The sequence below is a fragment of the Colletotrichum karsti genome (genome assembly GCF_011947395.1).
Source record: "Colletotrichum karsti strain CkLH20 chromosome Unknown Scaffold26, whole genome shotgun sequence".
NCBI lineage: Eukaryota > Fungi > Ascomycota > Sordariomycetes > Glomerellales > Glomerellaceae > Colletotrichum > Colletotrichum karsti.
Window position 1 is genome coordinate 119031 of NW_024065926.1, and position 23770 is coordinate 142800.

A 23770-nucleotide genomic window follows, 5' to 3' on the forward strand; every position below is an offset into this window, starting at 1 on the left:
GGAAAGAGAGCACACGACAGCCTCCGGGACGGTGACACCCTCCCCCCTGACCACAGGATAAGGGATGGACGTTCAGTGGACGGGATCCAGGAAGTGTGCAACGGAGCAACCCTGCGACCTCACGCGATCAACTTTGCAGTGAGTTGCGTGAGAAATACTCAGTACGAGTAGGATTCAATGAATTGATGGAATAGTCCGAAGTGCTGAGCCACTGGAAAGTAGGAATATCAAAATCTTTCTTGCCCCATCCATGTCCCGCCCCTGTTTCCATTTTCCCACTCTCAACTCCTCTCCCCGCCCGTCCTTCCCGGACCACACAACCGTGAACTGTTGACGCGACTAGGCCAGCCCCGAGCTTCTTTTTTGGTCGTCTTTTTTTAATTAACTCTATGTACCGTAACCGGATGTTTATCCACCTGCTGCTGGAGACTCGTCACCAAAACCGTCCCAGGCGCGGGCTATCACTGGCTCCCGTGCGCCGCTTCGAGGCCGGGCCTCCAGTCCATGACTAGGACCTCCTTTTTACGCGGGATTACGTATGCCACTCATCGTGGCACATCCGCGCAGACGCACTCCGTCTTCTCTTTCAAGCCAAGGAATGTGGGAGGACTGAGGTGAGGTGAGGAGAGTGACTGAAGGGTATCCATATGTCGGGGCGGTGATGGTGGTACGTAGGCATGAGTACGTACCACGCTTTATCTGGCGGCTGGAAAGACCCTGCCATGTCTTGTAAGTCTTGTTCGGTCTGATGTTGTTGTTGTCCGATGTCTTGTCGACCAATTTTTTTTTTATTTTTTTTTAGCTGCATTATTGTTTCTGCCAGTCTTTGTGTGCGCCTTTTGATTCTTCAGAGGCATCCCGTATCTCGTCCCTTGTCATGCCCCGAAATATGCAAAAAATAAAAAGAAGGAACTCTCGGAAAGAATGGAGCAGAAAAACGATGGCCCAGATCTTGGCAAGGCAAACAGGGTCACAATAACTAAGAAGGCGGGACTCGGGAAGGGGAACGGTGGACGCTAAAGGATACGGCTACACTTACCGTACACGCCCTCCACGCCTCCCGTCACCATCACAGCCCAACAACACCTCCCACAAACCGCCCTTTCTCTCTGGAGACACACCTCTCCCAGTGTCCACGAATCCTCCCCTCCCCACACCGTCCATGGTCCATGGCGTGGCACACGACTTTCACTCATTCCATGTCTATTCGTACCTCTCGCAGTCTCTCGTTTTACATATCTCCCGCCTTGCGCTTCACATATGAATACTCCCGTCCTCCTTCCTGCCTCCCACTTCTTGGCATCCGTCTGTTTTAACGTCGATATTCTCTAAACTAGACTCGACCTCGTCTAGATAGTCTTCACCGCAGGCACCTTCAACTTCCACCGTTGGCCTCTTGCACATAGGTAGCCATCCCGGCAGTGACGACTGTTGCCTCCGCTGTCGACGCTTACACCGAACGTCCACTTACCTCACCTCACGATACCATCTCACATCATCGGCCTCACCTCACGATACCCCGCCACCTCGAGGCCGTATTTCACCAGACGAACTTTTGGTTTTCAGTCTTTACTGCGCATTGATACCCATCGGATTTGGTCTCTCCAGCTTCTTTTGATCGCCGCACCCGCTTGCTGTCTCGGCGTTGCACCTACCTCCTGCCCCATCAGTTCCCTACAAACCCAACGAATTCTTGGCATTACGAGGCCTCCCGCGCAAACAGCAAACGACGGCCCTTCCTGAGTTCTTGGATTGGCGAATCACTTTCAGCACTACCGATAGATACACAACGTCGACATCAACTTATTCGACTACTCACCAGAGTGATATATCACGACCGCCACCATGCGCTTCAGTCTCGCACTTCCTCTCGCCCTCCTGGGCCTCACAACCACAGTTGCCGCTGCGCCTTCACAGTCACCCAACGGAGCGTCACCGCCAGTCATCGCTAAGCGCGAAGACACCAAGTACTTCCACGAGCCCTGCTGCGGTGAGGAGCTGGGCCACTACGACATCCGCTACTTCAAGGAGGCCGTCCCTTACAACGAACACCGCGTTGTTCTGCGCAACCTCATCCGCTCCTACCTCACCATCACCAAGAAGCTCAATGTCGAGACTTGGCTCGCCCACGGCACACTCCTAGGTTGGTGGTGGAACGGCAAGATCATGCCCTGGGACTACGACCTCGACGTGCAAGTGTCCACTGCCACTCTCTACTGGCTCGGCCAGAACATGAACCGTACCGAACACGACTACGAATGGACCGACGCTGAAGGCAACCCCCAGAAGGAACGCTATCTGCTCGACGTCAACCCCCACGGCACTGACAAGGACCGCGGAGATGGCCAGAACATCATCGACGCTCGCTGGATTAACATGGCCAACGGCGCTTTCATCGACATCACCGGCCTCGCCGAGCGCGACCCCTCTGGCATGCCCGGCGTCTGGAGCTGCAAGAACTACCACCGCTACCGCACAACCGATCTCTTCCCCATGCGCGAGACCGAGTTCGAGGGCGTTCCCGCCATCATTCCCTACAGCTTCGAGCGCATCCTGTCAGACGAGTACGGTACTAAGAGCCTGGTCACTACCGAATGGCAAGGGTAAGTCAACATCTGCCAATCTAAGCTTGCTTCTGGGGCCGTCACTAACATGGTTTCGCAGACACAAGTGGGAACCGGAGCAAAAGGAGTGGCTGAAGGTGCAGGAGTCCTAGGTGGCGACTGCAGAAGACCTTGCGGATGATCTTGAGCGGTCAAAGTAAGGATCGTATTGGAATTGGATCATTACAGGCGACGACTTTCGATCGCGACGGGCTTGTTTTTACAAAAGCACATGAGCATTTCTGGCGGCAGCATTCGCGTTTTGGCACGCTTACATGCATCGGTGGCGTTCCGGATAGGGCATTGCATGGAATTAAGGCGTTCCAGGGTCAGGGATTCCACTGGGAGGACATTCGGACGATGCCTCCCTCACCTTTTTTTTTACCTTTTTTACTACACATCACGAAGAAGGAGTATTTGTACGAAGAGCATCACCCGTTGGGTAGACATCGTGGGCTGGGCCGCCATATGAATGGAATCGGCGACGGCGCCACTAGAGGCATTGTGTATGTGCGCAATAGATACCCAAAGACAGAAGGCAAGCATGCCTTAATTCAGCATTCAACATATGCCACGCCCCATCATGACTTGATCTATTTGCCCGACCTAATCGCGGCCTGCTTGCCCAGACTATGCAGAATCAAAGGCATTGCTATTAGATTTTCCTACATTGCGGAGGCACTTCCGCTCTCTTGAGTGCGGCATGTGGAAAAGTCCTGGCCATGTCGCTGCGACAAACAAAGAGGCTGTGAAGGATCATATGCAAGAATTTGAATTAAGTGGTGCAGATATTATCCAGATCCTCCTGGCCGGCGAGGCCTGTCATAAATCATGTCTACCAACGCCATTGCAATGCTACGTAATCAGAATGCCAAACGCTACACATACCCAGAAGAAGCGTTACGCTCATGGCGATGCCCCTGAATCAGGTTTTCCGCCATCTCTTCTCTCCATGTTCATCTTCCTCAACCTTTCCTCTGCAGCTTTGGCCAGGATCTCCCGCCGACTTAGACCCTTGTTATCAGCGGCGCTACCTCCAACAACGAAGTCGCCACCTTCCCAGCCCCCGTGATCCTCGAACTCTTCGTCATCATCTTCGGCGGCCGCGTGATACGACGATGTCTGCCCTACGGTCTGTCCGCCATGCTTCCAGTCCGCCGCATCGACCTCGCGCTCAATCTGGTGACACAAATCCCAAAAGTTCCTGTCGTGGGGGCCATGTACATTGTGCGCCAGCTCGTGGCACAAAGTCTTGCGGATGGTCTTGTAGTCCCTGTACCCGTCGTGCGCATCCGTCCTCAGCCTCAACTCGATGACCTCGCCCTGATTGCGGTTTAACCCCAGCAGCCTCGTCGTCCCCTCGTGGCTCGACTGCGTGTTCGACAGCGGTTCCATCTCCGTCAGCAAGCCGACGCTGAACTTGTGCTTGACCATCGAGGCGCGGATGCCCGGGTCCTCCTTCAGCTTCTCCAACAGCGCCAGCGAGCGCTCCGGGTGAGGCAGTCCGCCCAGGGGTTTGACGGAGAGGAACGTGTAGGTGCTGTGCGCCTGGGAGCGCGCCTGGTCCCTCCTCCTCGACGGGCGGTTCGCCTTCCGGGCGGCGCTGCGGGCGGCGTTTCGTCTGGCGGCGAACTCGGACGCGGCCTGCAGCGACGCGACCTCTTTTGCCTCGGCGCCCATGAGCATGATCTTTTTGCCTTGCAGGTCGGCGAGGGACATTTCCAGGTCTTTGAACGGGGGTTTGAGGAGGCCGAGCTTCGGTACGATGAACTTTTGGTTCGATAGCGGGATGGAGAGGGTGTCTTCGACATCTTCGGATAGGTGGGTTATCGTGCCGTCGCTAGGGAACTTAAATGTGCGCAGGATGTTGCGATGGGTGAGGGTGATGGTGATGGCTTCGTCGGAGGAGTCGTAGTCCGATCCGTCGCGTTCGCGCTGGGGCTCGGCCATGGTGGGGGATTTGGTTTTGAACGTTTGACTTTGGTAATCTGGGTTTGTTGTTCAAATTGGTTTCTCGATGTAAATGTTTTGACACTGCAGGTAGATGCGATACCGTTTCAGGAGGTGGAGAGAGGCGTCGGGAGATATATACAAAGGAGAGACGGCGTAGAATGTGCAGGAAACGGCGTTGAGGCGCAGAAGCAGACGCACGCGGTCACCGGTGAGGCCGTCTGGAGGTTTGTCAGGCAGGCAGCTTTGTAATACGTCACTGTTCTTCGGCCTGGACTTAGGGGCGGGTCCGGGTCCGAAGGGTCCAGGGTTCAGTCCAGTCCGTCCGGAAAAGCCTCGGCAAGTCAGATAATTACATCAGCAAAAGACGGGAGTTTTGCATCGGTTCTTCCGTCATGGTCTGTGCATGCCCGCCGTGTTCCTGGCGGCTAAGGCAGCAGCTAGCGGAAGTGGATCCATCGCGGACAGCGGGAATGCACCGCTGTCGGCCTAGGTACTTAGGTAAGGTCCTGCACCGCACGGATCACTTCTTCGTTACCTAAGCCGAAACCAGGGAGCTGCCTTAGGTAAAACACGTAAACCTGGCACGTTAGGTTGAGCTGGCAGCTGGGTGTGGCTTGGCTGATCGGTTCCAGCTTCCAATGAGCTTGCAATCGCGTTCGTGTCCTTTCGACCTCCTTGAACCACGGGCCAAAAAAATAGCTACTGAACGCAGTTCGAGCCTTCTCCCTGGGCATATTTCAACGTCAAGACGCAACGCGACAACACCTACGACGACAGCATCGATAACAAACATCACCCGAAGCTCTGAATTCCCATCTACGCCTCGCTTGACGACGACCCCGCTGCTGTCGCTGGCAGCTACAAGCTCCGATTTGATTCCACTTGAAGCTCTCGTCCTACTGCGACCGATCGCCAAACCGCAACGATGCTCAACCTCTTCCGCATTCTCGGTATGTTTCGCCCTCTCGTCGCGCAGCTATGCGATCGATGCTAGCCTCACCGATCAAGAGCTTGATTGACTGACATGCCGTCTAGGGGACTTGTCCCACCTTGCCAGTATTGGCATCCTCCTCCACAAGATGGTACAGATGAATGTGAGCTTGCAACGCCTTCCATGTCGTCACCCGATCCTTATCTAATCTTCATCCAGAGCTGTGCCGGTATTTCGTTCAAATCACAAGCCCTCTACTTGCTGGTTTATATCACCAGATATCTTGGTGCGCACGATGGCCTTCCCTCGCTGTCTGACTTATGTGCTTACTCTGCCATCAAACAGACCTGTTCTCGACCTCGAGCCTCTGGAACCTGGTCTTCAAGATCCTCTTCATCTCCTCCCAAGGCTACATCGTCTACCTGATGACCACCGCCTACAAGCCGACCAACGACCCCAACCAAGATACCTTCCGCGTCCAGTACCTCCTCGGAGGCGCCGCCGTTCTCGCCATCATATTCCCTTACTACTACACCTTCTGGGAGATCTTGTGGGCGTTCTCCATCTGGCTCGAGTCGGTCGCCATCCTCCCCCAGCTCTTCATGCTTCAGCGCACCGGCGAGGCCGAGACCATCACCACCCACTACCTCGCCGCCCTCGGTATCTACCGCGCTCTGTACATCCCCAACTGGATCTACCGTTACTTCACCGAGGTGAACCACAAGGTCGACTGGATTGCCATCGTCGCCGGCATCATCCAGACCATCCTCTACTCGGACTTCTTCTGGATCTACTACACCAAGGTGATGAAGGGCAAGAAGTTCAAGCTGCCCGTTTAAAGTCTCTTCCGCCAACTTTAAATGAATATTCGTGCGCCCTCGACTCTGGAAACTTCCGTCCAGACATCGGGCCACGACGCGGAAAAAGGGAGTCATGAGACGCGCTAGCGCTCCGAGAAGCATCGGGGATTCAGGAACAAGCATGACTTGCTTCTTATTTTTTTCATCCAGTCTCACCAAACACACATCGAATTTCAGGCACACACAAAAGTTGGCCAGGTAGTGGGTACGGGATATCCTCTCCGTGCAGGATGGATGCATGGCCGGCGTTGGGAGATATGGTTAGTTTTGCATGGGGCGGCCACACAACCAGTCAGTCACGCCACGCTTTTTGGGAGTGTTGGTTGAGCTGCTGATGATTGCCCTTACAGGTCGTCGAGAACGACGACGAACGAGAAGAAAGACCGGGACACCACTAGTATATAGATGGTCAATGTGAAGAACGTTTCCAAATTCCTAGTCGCACCGAGGAACGTTTCCACCGCCTTCTAACCGCCCGCACGCGCCGTCGAGCGGCAGCGGTAACCACATGGATGACTCGTGCTTTCGGTTAGTTCGCCGGCTGCCGAGAATCTTGATCTTGTTCTTGGGTCCGACAGAGGTCGCTCCCTGCTCAGTATTTGTCTTTCGTCGTCATTACTTGTCTAGGAGGGGGGGAAGCCAAAAAGACCCTGGAGGAACGCCTCCTCCTTTTGAGTTGGTCGATTCAGGATATACTCTGGCCAAGTTGCCAGTTCCCCTTGAGTTCCTCCGGCTACCCCGACCTTGCCCGCAAGCCGGGCCCGAGTCAAGTGACCGTGGACAGGGATATGCGACACCAAGAACTCGAGGATCGACGCTGCTAGAGGGGGATCCCGCAGTTGGGAGCCCCTCCCTCGAGAGCCTCATTGAACCAGGGACCCAAACCGACTTTGGCTTTTGAGACAGTACCAAGCTCGGAACGCAACCGAATATTGATGCCGCGAGGGTATAACAAACCGCTCCCGTCAGGCAGGCATAAACTGTGCTGTCGTTTCTGTCAGCTTTCTGTTTCCAAATTGACTTGTGAAACCATCTGTGCATTAACAACCACCACGAGCCTGGGCGTCTGACCGAATGAGAAGATGGGACGGTTCGCGACGGGCCCAAATCTGATCTATGGCATCGTGTACTCCACCACCGTTAACAACGGGCAACAACCGGCCTCTAGCCCGGTCTCCAAAGAAGCCGACTGGATAACCATCAGGGCAATATTGGGCGGAGAAGCGGGAGGGATAATGGGGTCAACCAAAGAGGAATGGTCCGGTAGGGCCAGAGTCGTGGGCGTGGGGCTCTTCGTTCGACAATTAGGATGAAGCGGTCCATAACATGGACGCGGGCCGCCGACTAGGGCCTTTCTTTGGTTTTTGGCTCTTTTCTTGGACTGGTCCTTTTTTTTGCTTTCCTTTGTTCCTTTCTTGTTGAAGTGATCCGGGAGACGTATCGTGTTGTTTACGGGAACAGAGATATAATATGGTTACAGTGAAGAGGAGGCATACATAATCCGACATGAAATCATGGTGAAGGCTTGCCTCCCACGACTATTACTGCTTTCTGCTTGGGTCTGCTTCGTGTTAGCGGCGGCGGCGGCGGATGGAGATAAAGGGCGGTGGGCACGATGGGTTGACGGAGGAGATGGTCGTCGATCACCGGCAGAGCCTCATCGGAGGCGAAGCGTAGGGGGAAGACACATCGTCATGGATGTCTTGGGCAAGAGGGCTGAACCCCCAACGGCGTCGGCGGATATCAACAAGCCCATTCCTCTCGAAGACCGTGTCGTGCTGGCGGTACCAACGCCAGCAGCCCTCTTCGGCAGACAGATTATCGGCAACCCTCAAGAGGCCATCAACCAGGCTTCTCGATCAGCCCAGCAAGCGATCGCCCAAGCGTCTCAATCAGCTCGGGAGGCCATCCAGCAGGCCAACGACCAGGTTCGACAAGCCCAGGACAGGCAACGACAGGCGGAGGAGCAAGCGAGGCAGGCCAACGACGCGGCCACGCGAGCGTCCATCTCGGCGAACAACGCCGTTGTGCAGGCGCAGGCGAGCGCGAGGGAGGGAATTCTTAACGCTCAGAATCAGGCGAGGGAGAGCGCCAGCAAGGACATTGCCGCCAACCTGGCTCTCGTGACGAACAGCGCCCAAACGCAGTTGGCGTCACAAATCGCGAGTATCCAGGCGAGTGCCAGTTCCAGTGCGGCTGCTGCCATCGCCGTCGCTACGCAGTCGGCGAGCGCGGCTATTCAGAACGCTCAGCAGCAAGCGCAGCAACAGATTCAGGCTGCGAGAGTGAGTTTTCACGCTGGAATGATCATAGACGGTGACTAACAACATCACAGGACGATGCCAACTTGAGAGTTTCTCAGGCACAGGGAACAGCTGTCTCAGTTACGCAAGCAGCTCTGGCCGTCGTGGGTGCCATCATCGGCTCTTCACTTCTCACGATTCTGGGCTTCTACATCTGGACACGCTACCGCCGCGGAAAACGCAAAGACGCGACCGCCAGAGCTATCCGCCGTGAGATCAGCTATCCCAAGCAGGACACTCTCATGACGACGAACGCGCTGGCGGGGAGCAACGGTTATCCACCGGACCTCAAACAGTCTCTATCACCAACGAGACCAGACACGGCACGCACGACGGGGTCAGGTGGGATGGGGTACGCAGTGAGTGACTTTGGCGACGGGGCACCCAACTTCTCGAGGACGACAACCTTTGTGAGCACTTCAGCCCCGCCGATGGGGGGCATGCAGACGATACAAAGGGAGCCCTCGGTGAGTCGAAGGCCGGTGCCGCCGTCGCCGAAGAAGCAGCCTCCTTACTCTCTCTTCCCGCCAAGGTCGAGAGACGGGCCGCCGAACACAGCATTACCTGCAACCCCGGCCCCTGCTCGAGATCGAGACCGGGAACCTCCGCCGCCGCAACAGCAGCAGCAGCAGCAGCAACAACAACAACAGCCGCCGCCGCCGCCCGCAGGAGGACCTCCTCCACCATTTGCGCCCACCAACGAGAAGCTTGACAAGGTGGACGAGGAGGCCGAGTTTGGGGAGGGGAGCAAGGGCTGGCTGAGACGGACGCAAACCGTGAGCCCGTTTGGGGACTTGGTTGACAGCCCGACAGGGGAGAAGGGCGGGAACTGGCCGTTTACGAGGTCGAGTTCGCCTCCTCCTCCTGGGCGTTGATTAACTACAGAGAAGACATTGTTGGATTGATGGGACGACCTATGATTAATGCGCTCAAAACATGACGTTCGTTTACTACTATTCTTGTTGTTATTAATTACTTTTCAGGGTTATAATACCCGAACAACGACTACATCTTATAATACAAAATGTATTATTACATCTGACATTCATGCCATTGTCCCTCCCTCCAACATGCCATCACATCTAGTGCATTAATGCCTTCTTCCTCACCAGTACTTATTACATGTGCCCCTGCCCGCGCAACTGTGTCGTGTCTTGGGACAGAGAAAAGCTTGGCAAAAAGCAAACTTTGGTCTCAAGTCCGAGGTCTCCTCCAGAGCCCTGGGCCTGTTGGAGATGTTGGACCCCCGTCCACCCCGCCATCGGCATTGCTTACCTGAATGACGGCACCACACCCAGTCCCAAGCTGCCGGTGCTGTCGTTGCCGCAGGTCTCTTCCGTCGCCTACGCCGCCCGATTTGGCTTTATCGGAATCCCACAGGCAGCCGGCGCGTGCGGGCGAACCGGTTTCTACGCTCAGGGTTGCATGTGTTAGAGGCCTCTGGTTCCTGACTTCTTGTTTGATCGTCGGCCAGGGGGGGTTGCAGTTGACAGCAGGGAAAAAAAATCAAGCGTGCGGCTACTTTACGCCGGGAACTGAGAGTCTGAGACGGGAACGTCTTGACTCGCGAGGGAGGGGTTTGAGGGGTTCATGACTTGCCTTTTTGCTCCGAACCTTCTGGCGAACCACTGGACCCGAGGTTGAGCTTGCGGTCAAAGTCTAACGAGATGCCCAGGATGGACGGGAGTGTTGCGTCGATCTGAACGTCCTCGAGCTCACGTCGCGCCCGCTCGACTTCGTCCTCGTCGTCCATTGATGCCGTTTTGAGGCGTATGATGGCGATTTGCTGTTGCAGTTGCATGGCGAGGTGGCGATCAAGTTCGCTTGGCGATGAAGACGTCACCGAGATGGCACCCCGGCGTCTGGAGCGTCTAAATGTAGGTTCCGGCGGTAGTGAGAACGAACGCGGCACGTCGCGGTCGGCTTGGTTGTGAAATAGCCTCTCGGTCTCCGAGTACGTCCACAGGCCATGCGATGAAGGGTCTGGTGGTGTGGATGGCGCCCAGAGCCATTTGAAGGCGGCCGACCCTGCGCGGTTTCTCTTATTTGGGCTATGGTGTTCGTCTTCATCGTCGTCTTCGGCGAGGCGCTTTCTGCGCAGTCTTGTCTCGGTCATGATGAATCATTTGGTGGTGATAGCCTGGTTGTTGAAGGTGGATGTTGATCGTCGTGTTGGTGGCGATGAATTGCAAATGACAGTCGCAAAGCAACCCCGATATTCACATCTCAACCAAAGAATCGGTAAACGTCGAATTTACTCATCGCCGTAAGATCAAACAGAGCTCAGGGGAATAAAAGTAAGGTGGAGAAACATGTGGTGAGATGAAAGTGAGAAATGAGCTGGAGCAGTGTCTCAGTGACGGTTCGTGCGCCGGCGGGGTTCCAGAGTCGTCCGGCCACGGTCTGGCGCGAGCTCCCTTGCGTCTCCGGATCAAGACTAATCAACACAAATTCCCACCACCGCTAACATATCTAGGGCCTCGCTGAAGTGAACAAGCGCGGCCCGGGCTTGCATGAATTTCGACGGAGAAAACATGAGACCTGTCACTTCGGTACTTCGGAACTTATCTGGCTGATATAGTTCCCCTCCTCCGCCGACATCGTCCGTCCCAAGTCTGTTGCGAGTGACAGTTTCAGCCGTCGCCAAGATGCTGAGGCTCACACAGACTTGAGAAGTGCAACTGCCGGGACTAGTTTTCCGAATACGGGAGGGTCCGGCGAAGAAGGTAGTTGAGAAGATGGGAATCTCATCTCTGGCCCTCGTTGGGCCCTTGAAGTCGAGAGCATCCCTACAGCTCGGTTTTCAACCGGACAAAGGCGGGTCTACAATTTGTTTCTCTATTGTGGATGAGCATAGCGGACTCACATATAGCATTCGACCGTTTCTGGATATTCTGCTCGGTGGTCTGTTTGGGAACAGTGTTTGGGTGCCACTTGGTGTCATATGCGTCTGAAGCTATTCCAAGATCTATTGGAGTTATCGGCCGAAGTGCAAAAAGGAGCAGTGCACCTCGTCTCATGTACGTATGATCAACGGATGACAGCTTAGATCAATCAAAAAGTTAGCCTTGAACTTTCCCATATCTTATGCTGATGATTGCGACATAGGCTTGCGCTCATGAAATCGTGTCGTCAATAGATACCATACTTTCTCAGCCCCTTCCCTACAGCCAAACCTACCAGATCTCAAGTTTTGACAGGGATAGACTAAATAACACCCTTCTCTCGGGGCGAGCCATTATCTCATTGTCTTCTTTGTCGTCTTCATCTTTGCCGTCATTATTGTTACTGTCGCTATTGTCGCTGTAGTCGTCGCTGTCGTCGTCGTCGTCGTGCGTCGTCGCTAGTTTATTCATACGAACATAAGTTTTTCGAGCCCGATTCAAGGCCAAAGTTGTGAGGCAACGGGGTCGATTGCCCCATGGAATAGATGTGATTTCGTCTGCCCCTTGCGACATTATACGTCGGCAACTTCGCTTGCTTATCAACACAAGGCCTGCCCCAAGGCAACTATCAGATGGGGGCCCATCAGACAAGACACAAGGGGATAAGATATTCTTTGATTTGGGTATCGATCTAGTTTACAAAAAGCAATGTTATACAGGCAAAGGGTAGCGTACAGGGCTAATCAACGAAAGAGGTCCATATCTACCAACGACGATCGCTGTTGGTATAACCACTGCGGACATAATCGTTGCTGGCCTGACTGGCACGACTGCTGCCATCGTTGTTGCTGTTGACGTAACCATTTCGAGTATCACCCAACTGCCGACTCAACGAGTCTATCTGCCTAGCCATACCCTGGGTTGATCTGCCTGTGGGTTGCCCGGTGGCGTAGAATCTGTCCGAGGGACTGTACGATGCCGCGTAGCGCTCCGTACTGTACGAGTTGCTGTTCGTTGCGTGTCCACTAATATTGGCAGACGTGCTATAGGATGACTGGGCGTACCTAGCACGGGTCAGCAAGGGACGGCCCGTGGGAGGATGTGATGAGAGCTCCATACTTGGCAGCAGAAGGCTGGTATCCGTAATACTTGCTAGACCCCGTCATGATCACAGGCGATTGGGTCACGCGGGAAATGAGTTGTGTTGGGGTGGTCTCGATTATGGCCGTGATGATGGGTCTCAAGATGGATGAGATTGTTGGTTGGGTCTGACATACGAGACCTTCGGAAACACTTGGGGTTTATGTATGAAGACTACTTGCCAAAAAAGGTTTGATGACTGTGAAAAGTAGAAAAAAAAGATAGAGGCGATAGGGAGTTGGCGACATCATCATTGTCGATAGGATGGGAAATACCAAAGGGGAGTTGTTGTGAATCATGTATGGTGGCTTAGGATCCCGTGATGAACACTTAGGAACCAAGTCGAATTACCACAGACGCGACTTAACTAGGGAAGCGCAGATGAGTTGTAGAGCGAGACTGGGACTGGACTCAGCTCAGCCATGCATCATCAGTTTACGACCAACGGATGGAGAGGTCGTCGAATTAGGAATCGCATATGGGGAATTTCATCAGGGGTCCTGATCATCTGGGTCATCCGAGACTGTAAGTGCGCTAACAAAGAAGAGGTGAGTTTGGAATTAGACCGAATTGATGGAGAATTGGAAAAAAGAAGAGCTGTCATGAGAACCTCCGGCCGCAGAAACGCGCCGATGCGCGTGGCATCACTGGGTTCATGCTTGATATTCGCCACCAGAGAGCCCAGAGTATCACGACAAAGTCTCCGAGAGAGTTGTACCCACTGCCCGCGAGCTTGCGCATGTGCTAGAGAGGCATTGGTAGTTCATGATAGTGGCTGTGGATGGGAGGTTGAAAATAAGGTGAGTTAGCGGCCGGGATTGGACGGGCGGGAAAGTCAGGGCGCGGGGACTAAGGCCGCGGCGGGACGGGGATAGCGATCAGGAGTAAGTTCGTGAAGTCGAAGAAGGTGCATTAGGGCACTAATGGTTAGATGCTCCAAACGAAAAAATCGGTCAAGGCCAGGGTTCTAAGTGGGTGGAATCTTGGCTCAACAAGGGGCGGATGTTCTTCTTGGCTTCAATGATTTGCGTGTCGGGAGGAAGAGGGGATCATCAGTTCCTTCAGAGTTTCTCTGCCTCCAAGGGCGGGGCAAGTGGTGACCCTGACAGGCCCCATGGACGTCGCCGACGATGCGGAGGAGAGGCATGTTGGCTGGAATGAGACGGGAGGCATCCGGCACCAACACCGCGCTGCTACGTTGGTGAAGTCGGTGACTCCGCTGATTGACCAGAGTGTCGGGAAGATTGTGGCTGGAGTTGGTAGTGAAAGTCGAGATTCTCTCCAACAAATCGCTTGCGAGGCCGCCGGAACACACCTCTCTCAGTTCTGAGAGTTGCAATTGTGAAAAATAGTCCGAAGAAGAATAGGTAAAGGTGGCTGTGTTTAGCGGCGCAGGATGCCGGAGGATTGAGGGGCAGTCTCACGGGAAGGACGGGGATGGTCCTGTTGACCCAAAGCAACCTAGCAGAGTTCTCGGTGTCTGCATCACTGATCGTGTTGTGAATTGGACGGCATCCAATCGTTCATTTGCTTCTTTGACTTGAATTCTCTCTTCAAACATGATTACTTAGGTGAAGGCGATTCTTGAAGCTATCCGTACCAGGTTTTGGTACCGGGCTTCAGTTTACAGCAGTTGTTATTACAAGTGGAACATATGTATTGGAGTTGAGGCCGACTAAACTGACGTTTCAATTCAAAGGCCAATCCTGATAGCAATGGGATGCCTCGACAGCATTGCAGCCAAATATCTTCTCGCTTTTACTTCACCAAAACACTGAGTGTGTACCTCAACTACAGATATCTGAGGTTGTGCTTACTGTGAGCATCCCATCTCTTGTCATGTTCATCTCACCTCGAGATTGTTACCAGGACCAGGGGATATACGTAGATCTCGGTATGCCCCAGCACAACACAGAACGGCATGGCACAGCACGCACGTCATTCCCTCCCCCGTCGCCAGTCGACTCATTGCACAGAGCGCAAGGAGGCCTTGGAGACACTGCCCCAGCGGTTCCCCTCCTTCAACTATGCCTGACAGGGCTGTTTTTGCATTCCTCCAGTCACATACATTTCATCGCTTTTTGTGGATGACAGCAGTTCAGGAGCTGCGCCCATATCGAGTCCACAGCGGACCAACCGAACGACCTAATCTTCGTGTTGTCCACCATCCTCCATTGTGGCATTTCACATCTCGGAATGAAGTCATTGTTTTCAATCCAGTCTGCCCCGACGGAACAGACGGTTTTCGAGTGTTTTTGACCGCCTTTGAGAATGAAATTACCAACATGACCATGACGAGGGTATGTCGCTGATGCCTTGGGTAGTGGACGCTGGCAAGGATGGTGAAATGCTGGTGCCTCGAGCTGAACACACCAAAGCAACCCAACCTCATCGCGTTCCGCCGCTTCATCAGCCGCTTGAACGGATCGTTGTTTCGTGGGCGCACGTGAGCAAGCTGCTCGAGTCGCGAATCCCCTCAACTGACGCCGTTTCTTGGTCAGTTTGACCTTCGGCTGGGCAAACGCCGCCTCATGCAATGTTCCACGGCTTCTAACGTTAGAGGACTTGAAATCACGACCTTCTCTCGCCAGCCCTCGTTATCTCACCCGAGTCCCCGAGGTCAGGTTGGTCAAGCGGGATGCTCCAAGGCACACAGCTGAGCCCCAGCCCCTGCAAACCAGCCTGCTGGCAACACCACCATCCCTTCTTCCACTTCGGAGAACAAGTCATTGGGCCATGCGACTCCGCCAGGCCACTTTCAAGACCTTCCTCCTCGGACTCCTCTCCCCCAGGCTCCAACAAGTGCTGTGCAACTGCGACCCCCGGCCAAGTGTTGGTGACCAGCCAGTCTTATCGTCTTTCCCGAGCTTCTTCACCTTCCATTAGCTGCTTGTTCCACCCTTGCGCCGTGCCGGCTCCCGTTTCTCTGGTCTGGTCTGGGCCGCCCATCCCATCCCATCCCTCCTCTCGCACCACGGCGCCACGGCGGCGCGAACCACCTTTCAGCTCCATTGAATAGCCTGGTCATCCCCCCTCACTTCCTGTCATCAAGACCTTTTCCAAACAGTTTTCATTGCGCGTCAAGCCTCTCCTCACTTCTGGAGTACTTTGCTTCAATTTCTCGCCTGAATCTTGGTCAATAGCCATTCTTGCATCCTACGACGTCTTTCTACCCAAAGGCACTCACTTACACGCTCTACATTGTCCAGCGTGACAAGGCTGTGGTGGGCTACCACTACCCTCAGCTCAATGTCGGAATCGCCCTCTAGTTCGCAAGCCACCTACGGCGCTCAGACCGGTCGCCCCTCGCTGTGGACTGATTCCGCCGAGCGCAAGTTGGCCAGGCTTTACGTTTATACGACCTTGCCTCTTGTCAAGATCGTTGAAGTCGTCCACAAAGCGACGCCCGGTAACCGGGATTGTCCAGGGTATGGCGACTCAACTTTTTGCGCCGATGCTTATGCTGACACCAAGCCAGAAAGGACTCTGCCAACAAGAAGCTCAATGCGATCCTCGACAAAGAACCGCGATGGCTTCACCCTCGAACTCGGACCGACATGGAGCGGCGCATCACCGCTCTTGATAGTTCCCCTACGCGCCAGACCCCGCCCGAGGACGCCTTTTCACCCGAATACACCTCCCCAGGCGCAAGATCGCTTCTGAGCGTCAATCCCGAATTCAAGGATGAAGGCGGCAACAGTCCAAACGTGCACGAGATTCAGTCCTATGACCACTCCCGTGCTTCGTCCGCCGGGTGGAACCCGGGCGCCACGGGCCCGCTCCCGACCCTAATGACCCCCGAATACGTTTCCGTCGCCCCGGCCGAACCTGCCGAACTCCACCGCTCCGGCACAATGCAATCTCTGGGAGACGTTCTATCGGATTACTCGTCTGGCTTCATCCGTCAAGTCAACAAACTATTGAAGCGATACACGATGCCGAGCAACATGATGCTTAATCAGTCTCCGATCGACGAGGACCGCCCGGGAACCTCGAGTTCAAACGAGTCAAACGCGGCTTCATGGATTTTCGAGTACGACGCCCCGCAAAGAGTCTCCGAGACCGAGGCCAGACCACTTCCCGGCGATTTCTTGAGTCTTCATCACCGTCTGGAACAACAAGGTGCCTGCATGCCTGGGCTTCCGGAGCACAACAGAAGATCCTGCTACTGTCATGTCAGAGACGAGCTATCGCACGAGTCTTGGGTATTCGGACAGGGGCCAAGCCAATTTGCCGAATATGTTTATGCTTACGGCAAGCCTCCGGATGATAATTTTGCACGCCGCGACGTTTTCGGCAACACAATTCTTCACCTACTTGCAGCCGGCAACGCTCCTCACTCCCACCTTTACAGTGCCTTGACTCGGGAGTTGTCACCGAACCCATCAGCCACCAACAGTGCCGGCCAGACCTTCTTGCATGTGCTCAACGACTCTTGGTTTACGGGTCGAGCGGAGCTATTATCACAACTCATCCGGTTCTTGAAACGACAACAGTTCGACCTTTACGCATGCGATGTGTATGGCCGTAACTTTTGCCACATCATTCACTCAAAAGATCCCAGGGTAGTGAGCCAGGAGACGAAAAACGCTCTTCTGGCGTTATTTTCTCCCTTAGAATACTGTCGCCGCGATGCTTTCGGCAACATCCCCGAGTCCGCGACTCCTGGTCTGAACGTTCGTCGAGCCTACACCAACGCCGTCGGAGAGGAAATGTCTCCCACCTGGAACGCCCGGACTCAGCGACAACTCTCATCCCCGATCGAACAGCAAGCCAATCTCCTCAGAACCATCAACGAAGCCTACCGAAAGCCCCGCTTACAGGACTCCCAAGGCCGAAACGCCCTGCACTGCCTCGCCGACGCTATTCTCAGTCAAGAGTCCCTCCTGGCCAAGTTCGGTGCTCCGTCCGACGAGCAACAGCAAACATCTCCAGTCAGCCGCAAGCGCAAACACAACAAGCCTGTTCTCCAAAAGGCCCTCTCCGACTCGTCCAAAGAGCGCCTCACGGCCCGGGAGAATGTTGTCAGGGACCTCATTGATCTCGGCGTTGACCCGAACCACTACGACAAGTACGGCAACACCGTATTGATGGCCTTTGTCGCGCAGCTCCCCGAAGACGATGATTACAAGAAGCCAGTGGCGATACTCGAGTTTCTCATCCAAGCCGGCGCAAACATTAACGCACGAAACCGGTCCGGCGAGACAGCGCTGCACATTGCTGTGCGCAGAGGAAAGAAGCTCGCTATGCGCACGCTGACGCAACACGGCGCCAATGTGCAGGCACGAGATGTTGAGGGACGAAGTATTCTCGACGTTGCCGACCGGATGGTTGTAACGGGCAGGCGGGGCATCGATCACCCAAGATATGAGGCCTGCCATGCTTGGCTCTCGGGCTATGCCAAGGCGATACAGAACCCCACAATTCAACAGGAGTGGGAGTTCAGGGAATCATGATAAACGGAGTGATACGCGGTTCGGCATACAGAAAAGTTGGGTTGATTTGGGGTTTACGGTTTGGTTGCCGTGTCCCGGGACTTGGTGTATGGCGTTGATTGGGCGTGGGACGAGTGAACACCGAGCGGTTTGGCAGTCGTCCATATACCCGGAGCTAGCGGTGCTCTTTCGTTCAATGTTGAGAACGAGTTCTATTCAGGTTTCCTTACATGTAACAGTCAATATACGAAGGGTCAACTTCATTTCATTCATGAGTGATGAGGATCTCAATCAAACCACTCCATCATGTCATAAAAGTGAGGCTCAATACGACATAGCCGCAAGACCAGATATATACGTGTGAAGTAAATACAATGAAGGACAAGTATGTTCAAAGTTCAGGAGCCGTTGGCCCCGGCCAGAGGGTTATACAGGTAGCCGGAGTCCATCCGTGTGGCAATTCATCCGATTAGGCATTGGTGCTAGTCGTTTTACCGATACCCGCGTTGGCCTTGACCTTGGCAGGAACATCAGCAACAGGGATGTGACCGATGAGGGAAGACTTGAAGCCTCCAAGCTTGGTCAAGGCGTTGGTGCTGGTGAGGGAGCTGACGGTGCCGGAGTTACTCGCCCGGTTCCATTCGCAGATGTAGCCGAGGTAAGATGTGCAACGAGAGGCCTCGTCAACGGTGTTGACGATGTAAATTTGGCCTCCGTTTGTCAAGGTCGCGGGCGTAATGGGGGTCGTCACGCTGTCGAAGTAGTTACCCTCGAGGAGGACTTCTCTGGCGTTAGCACTAACGTCAACGCTTGAGACTCGCATCGAGCTGCTTACCCCAGGTGTTTCCATCAATATCAAACGCATGACCTCCGACATTTTGGAAGTAGTTGTTCTGTGGTGCGATTAGATGATGGTCTCACGATGTGCACTCACAAAAAGCTTCATAACTTACAACTCCATGGAAGAGGTTCTCGGTCACGCCATTGAGAGTCCCGAGATGGGGGGAGCGGCCCGAAGTATCATGCACATAATTGCCAGCAAAAGTATCTGGTTACTTGACATGAGCGGTTGATTCCATGAGAAGTTGATGGTGGTGAAGTTGATGATGAAACTCACAGTAGTCCTTAGCGCCGATGAGGAGTGCGGTCCAGTAGTGCTTGCCGTTGCAGCCGGACGACCACTCGCTCTTGCCGTCAAACTCAGTGTTAGAAATGGTGACCTTGCCGGCGGCGCCCCAGCCAGAGACGATGAACTGGCGACCGATGAGAGAGATCTTGCAGTGATCGATCCAAACCCTGTCAGACCCATCGAGAGTAATGGCATCGCCACCCCAGACGTACTGAGGGTTCAGGTTTGTGATGTGAATCTGGATTTTCGTTAGTACTGGCTCATCTTGTCTTCCTGTGGTGGTCTCCTGAACAGAAAGGGGTTTCATGTTGACTAACGTTCTGTATGATGACATTGCTCTTGCCGCCACGGACGCGCAGTCCCTTGCCGATGATAACACCCTTGGTGCCAACACCGACAAGACTCTTGTTGCTGTTGACGTCGATGGGGCTCTTCGCGGCATTGTCGTAAGTGCAGTCAACCCAGGTGCCACTGGCAGCATCGCAGGTGTCCTGGATCCAAGCCTGTCCCTTGGATGTACCTCCGGGACACTTGGTTGTGCGATTGTCACTGCAGCACCTGCCCGAGGTCGTACCCTCGCTGCCACGGAAGTCCCAGGTACGGTCGATCATGATGGTTCGCGCCGTGCTGTCTGTGAGCCATTCCTTAAGCCTGGCGATAGTCAGCTCTCTGCCTAATCACCGACACCTCCGTGTTTTATCGCATGAAGGCCCGCGACTCACTGAGCAAGACTTGTAGGGGTCTGAGGAGAAGCAGAGCCGCCACCAGTGGTACCAGCGGCAAAGCCAAAAGCTTTACCCTGGACCTGGGCGGTCGCCGTGCCGGCGAGGGCGGCGAGAAAAGAGAAAAAGGTGGCCTTCATGATGTGTGTCTTAGCAAAGAACGTCGTCAATACGCAATGGAGAAGGTGAAGACGGAAAACCAGGGAAGATCGTTGGATTTGCACCGGGGGGATACAATCTTAAAAAGAAGTCTAAACCTTCTGGAACCCATGACTCGTCCCGTCCTGCCCAGACAGCATCTCATTTCACGAAGTCCGAACCACTCGCTCTCGGTCTCATTCCCATGTTACCTGCTAGAACACGACGATTTTGCCAAGAGACGCTATAGGGCTGGGCCGGCATCTCACAAGCGGCTTCGTATGAATCCATTCCCACCAAACAAGGGTTGGCCTTTGTGCTGAGGGGGAGGGGGCGCTGTTGTCACCACCCTTTCACCGATGCAGTGGTCCCCGAATCTTGGGAACTTCCGTGCAATGAAAGCCGTTGGATCTGCCTCCGCGCCGACTCTATTCAGCGGTCGCCGAGAATGTCATTGGCGGAGACATGTGAAGGGGAAGGGAAGGCACGGTAGTCTTCCCTCATCCGGGAGTTGTGAGCCGGGGCATATCCCGGGCGTTGATGTCAAGCGGGCCTGTCAGTCTAAGCTTCTCTAATTGACACGCCAAGGTAGCTGTTTACTCCGCTTCCGTCCGAATACAGGTGGATGGCAGGGGTTCAGCTAAATGAGAGGAGCACGGGACTTTAAAAGTCGGCGATGCGGCATCGCAGTTGGATGGAGTTTTCCGACACCTTCTTTTTTCACGCGTTTATTTGAATCATGCTCCGTCCCAACTTGGGGAAACACTTCGCCCTGATCCTGTCAAGAAAAGGTTAAGCTTAACAAGACCCTCTCGACCCATCTCATCGGGTACTATTTCCGGATATATGGAGTCGTAAATCTAGCGTGGAACTACCGGAGTGCCGTCGACATGTCCGATGACAATGGCCCGAGCCTGAAATTGACCAAGCTTGGTTCGATCAATTGCATACCCGCGAGGTAGCAGGACATGAGGTAACATGTAGCAATTATTGACTATGGACTGAACAGTCAACAAGGAAGACTGGTCCCGTGCCGTGGAATCCGAGGAGTCTACGTGTGCATGCGCTCATGGTCAAATTACTGGCCACCATGAAGGACCAGTGGAAATATTGCTGAAAGTGAGATTCCAGGGGTCTTACGTCGCCAGGAACTGCAAATTGCCCAGTCAGTAGTGATTAATGACATGGCCTAACAACCAGGCTCTTCGAATTTCCCTATCCCAACTACCAAGTTCCAACGGTTTTCCTACCCAAATCTTGCTCAAGCTCTTGGCACCGATGGCTGCTAGCTCGTTTCTCCTTTGAGGTAAGGTAGCAAACGATTTGATCTGCCAAGGACAAGATTCCTAATCAATTCTGACATCTACAATGACACCCTCTCGCCTTAGGCTACTCATGCACAATGAAGACCGGCGGCATGCCACCCGCCGACCCGCCGCCGGACATATTTCTAGTCTTGATCCAGGCGGAAGCTCTGTTATCCAATGGATGCGAAGTTCAAGACTTGCATAGATTAATCCACCATCTGACTGTGCGCCCTGCTGCATGCCCGGTATTGACAACTCGTTAAGCTTCCCATAGCTGATGACCCGTGATTGTGAATGATGCAAGAACGATGATTGACGCAGATCCTCTGCCTCTCATCGCACAGTTAACCTACATCTACTTACAGCCTAAAGTCGCATCCAAAAATCGATAAAAACAACTGCCGCACCAGTAAGAGCATCACAAAGACGGGAGGAGGCATGTACGCATCAGGAATATCTGAATAAGAACTCGAGGAAAATATTCATTGCGAAGCCACCGGACGCCACTTCAAAAATAGAACTGTTCGGCGGCAATTGCTACAAGTGTGGTCTTAGGGCAAGTTATGATGGCAGAGATAGTCGGACGCGTCAACCTCAGCGGGACAATGAAAAACGCACACAAGCAAGTCATCATCATTGGACAACTCGCATAGGCAGCGCGATCTCGAGCGGGGTCAGGCTTTGAGCGGACCAGGGGGTCGTTCTCCTGACATTCAGCCGCACATAGCCTGATTCCTTTCCCTTGCATCAACATCGCGATGGCCAGTTTCCAGTACACCCCTCTCTCCTCCGAAGATGAAATCCGGGTCCTTGACTTGCTGCCCGGACCGGGACCTATCTCCTGCCGCTTGCGGCACGCACGACTTTCCGAGAAGCCCCCATACGAGGCACTATCGTACTGCTGGGGCACGTCCACGAAAATGCAGGAGATCTACGTTGATGGAAGACAATTTTCCGCGGGCGAGAACCTCTACTTTGCTCTTCAATACCTGCGAGGATCCGATCCTCACCGTACCATGTGGATCGATGCGATCTGCATAAACCAGAAAGACGCCGCGGAGAAGAATACTCAGGTACCCCTCATGGGCAAGATCTACGAGCAGTGCGTACGAACGGTCATATGGCTAGGACCGCCAAACATTCTCACGCGGAGAGCGTTTCGGGTGCTTCGTGTACTGATGGAATACTCTCATGCATACCCTCTCGGTGACATGAAGGTTTCCATGCGTTGCTGGCGTCATGCTGAGCACAACCTTCAACGTACGACCGGTCGAACCCCACGGACGGATAAGAAACTTAGGGAAAACTGGTTCTGGGATCGAGTATTTGATTCCATAGCACTTGAACATCTGTGGGCACTGCCATGGTTTACTCGGGTATGGATTCTGCAAGAGGCCGCCGTCTGTCCAGAAGCCTTGCTGAAAAGCGGTCCTGATGAGATAAACTGGGCGCATCTTGTCGATTATTCGAAGTGGAACGAAACGTTCTTGCCCATTGCACCTTCAGGTCCCGTGCAAAGTCGGATCGCATGGATAAGAGATCCTATTATGGACCATTTCGATGTCTTTTCCGTCAATGAAGACTCTTCAGCAACAAATCCACGCGACAAGATTTATGGAGTGATGGCCTTCATTAAGCACAACAGTTCCATTGGGGTGAAAGTCGACTACTCTAAAAGCTGTTCTGAAGTCTTCATCGAATTCACTGCCGCGATCCTCAAAAACAGAGTTGATTTGGACGTTCTTTCACGGAGCCACGGAACCAACCTTTCTTATACTGGACTCCCGTCTTGGTCTCTTGGATGGGGGTATGATACAGATCAAATATGGATCGGGAGAACTTTCGCAGGTCACAGTGATGGCATTCGCCCTGTTTATCACGCAAAAGCTACTCGTGATTCCAAGGCACACGTGGAGTTTAGCGCAGACGGAAGGGTCCTCGGACTGCTTGGTACCCATTTTGATGAGGTCACGGCTATCGGAATTCCGATGCCAGACAATCCTACAAGGCAAGGAAAATCTGCTTTCCGAGCATATCTCTCCTGGCGTGAAATTTGCAGTCTTGATTGCCCGAGTGCATATGGGCCCACCAATCAATCGAGGCGTGAGGTCTTTTGGAAGATGCTGAGATGGTGTGAGCTAGTACTACCGATAGAGGTAGCTGAGGAGACTGAAGAGTCTGAGGCATTCGACAGGATTGTGGTCATGCTTACAAGCCTATTACCAAAGTGGCTGTTTGGGGTCCAAGTTGGGTTGGCGATTCTCAGCATATGGCATACCTTCATTGCATATGCCTCGCTACTTAGCCTGTGTGCAGAGGACCCGTCTTGGATATTTACTGCGTACACTGGATGGAACAGAACAA

The 23770-nt window shown here is 53.9% G+C and overlaps 7 protein-coding genes across 7 annotated transcripts; 4 read left to right on the forward strand and 3 right to left on the reverse strand.

Moving 5' to 3' along the window:
* Nucleotides 1–1845: 1845 nt before the first annotated feature.
* Nucleotides 1846–2716, forward strand: CkaCkLH20_07975 (uncharacterized protein; the record flags this gene model as incomplete). The annotated part of the gene is made up of 2 exons (XM_038890690.1): nucleotides 1846–2603; nucleotides 2665–2716. The coding sequence occupies 2 exons, from the start codon at nucleotides 1846–1848 to the stop codon at nucleotides 2714–2716; spliced, it is 810 nt and encodes a 269-aa protein (XP_038743873.1).
* Nucleotides 2717–3509: 793 nt separating this feature from the next.
* CkaCkLH20_07976 (WLM domain-containing protein) lies at nucleotides 3510–4553 on the reverse strand (the record flags this gene model as incomplete). Its single annotated transcript, XM_038890691.1, has 1 exon — nucleotides 3510–4553. One exon carries the CDS (start codon nucleotides 4551–4553, stop codon nucleotides 3510–3512), a length of 1044 nt encoding a protein of 347 aa, XP_038743874.1.
* Nucleotides 4554–5481: 928 nt separating this feature from the next.
* CkaCkLH20_07977 (ER lumen protein retaining receptor) lies at nucleotides 5482–6326 on the forward strand (the record flags this gene model as incomplete). Its single annotated transcript, XM_038890692.1, has 4 exons — nucleotides 5482–5506; nucleotides 5592–5650; nucleotides 5707–5773; nucleotides 5833–6326. 4 exons carry the CDS (start codon nucleotides 5482–5484, stop codon nucleotides 6324–6326), a joined length of 645 nt encoding a protein of 214 aa, XP_038743875.1.
* A 1715-nt stretch (nucleotides 6327–8041) lies between these two features.
* Nucleotides 8042–9525, forward strand: CkaCkLH20_07978 (uncharacterized protein; the record flags this gene model as incomplete). Its single annotated transcript, XM_038890693.1, has 2 exons — nucleotides 8042–8632; nucleotides 8683–9525. The coding sequence occupies 2 exons, from the start codon at nucleotides 8042–8044 to the stop codon at nucleotides 9523–9525; spliced, it is 1434 nt and encodes a 477-aa protein (XP_038743876.1).
* Nucleotides 9526–10238: 713 nt separating this feature from the next.
* On the reverse strand, nucleotides 10239–10766 carry CkaCkLH20_07979 (uncharacterized protein; the record flags this gene model as incomplete). Its single annotated transcript, XM_038890694.1, has 1 exon — nucleotides 10239–10766. The coding sequence occupies one exon, from the start codon at nucleotides 10764–10766 to the stop codon at nucleotides 10239–10241; it is 528 nt and encodes a 175-aa protein (XP_038743877.1).
* Nucleotides 10767–15924: 5158 nt separating this feature from the next.
* CkaCkLH20_07980 (ankyrin repeat protein) lies at nucleotides 15925–18131 on the forward strand (the record flags this gene model as incomplete). The annotated part of the gene is made up of 2 exons (XM_038890695.1): nucleotides 15925–16103; nucleotides 16154–18131. The coding sequence occupies 2 exons, from the start codon at nucleotides 15925–15927 to the stop codon at nucleotides 18129–18131; spliced, it is 2157 nt and encodes a 718-aa protein (XP_038743878.1).
* Nucleotides 18132–18579: 448 nt separating this feature from the next.
* On the reverse strand, nucleotides 18580–20101 carry CkaCkLH20_07981 (pectate lyase; the record flags this gene model as incomplete). Its single annotated transcript, XM_038890696.1, has 6 exons — nucleotides 18580–18890; nucleotides 18946–19003; nucleotides 19064–19158; nucleotides 19228–19477; nucleotides 19557–19890; nucleotides 19962–20101. 6 exons carry the CDS (start codon nucleotides 20099–20101, stop codon nucleotides 18580–18582), a joined length of 1188 nt encoding a protein of 395 aa, XP_038743879.1.
* Between the last annotated feature and the right edge of the window lie 3669 nt (nucleotides 20102–23770).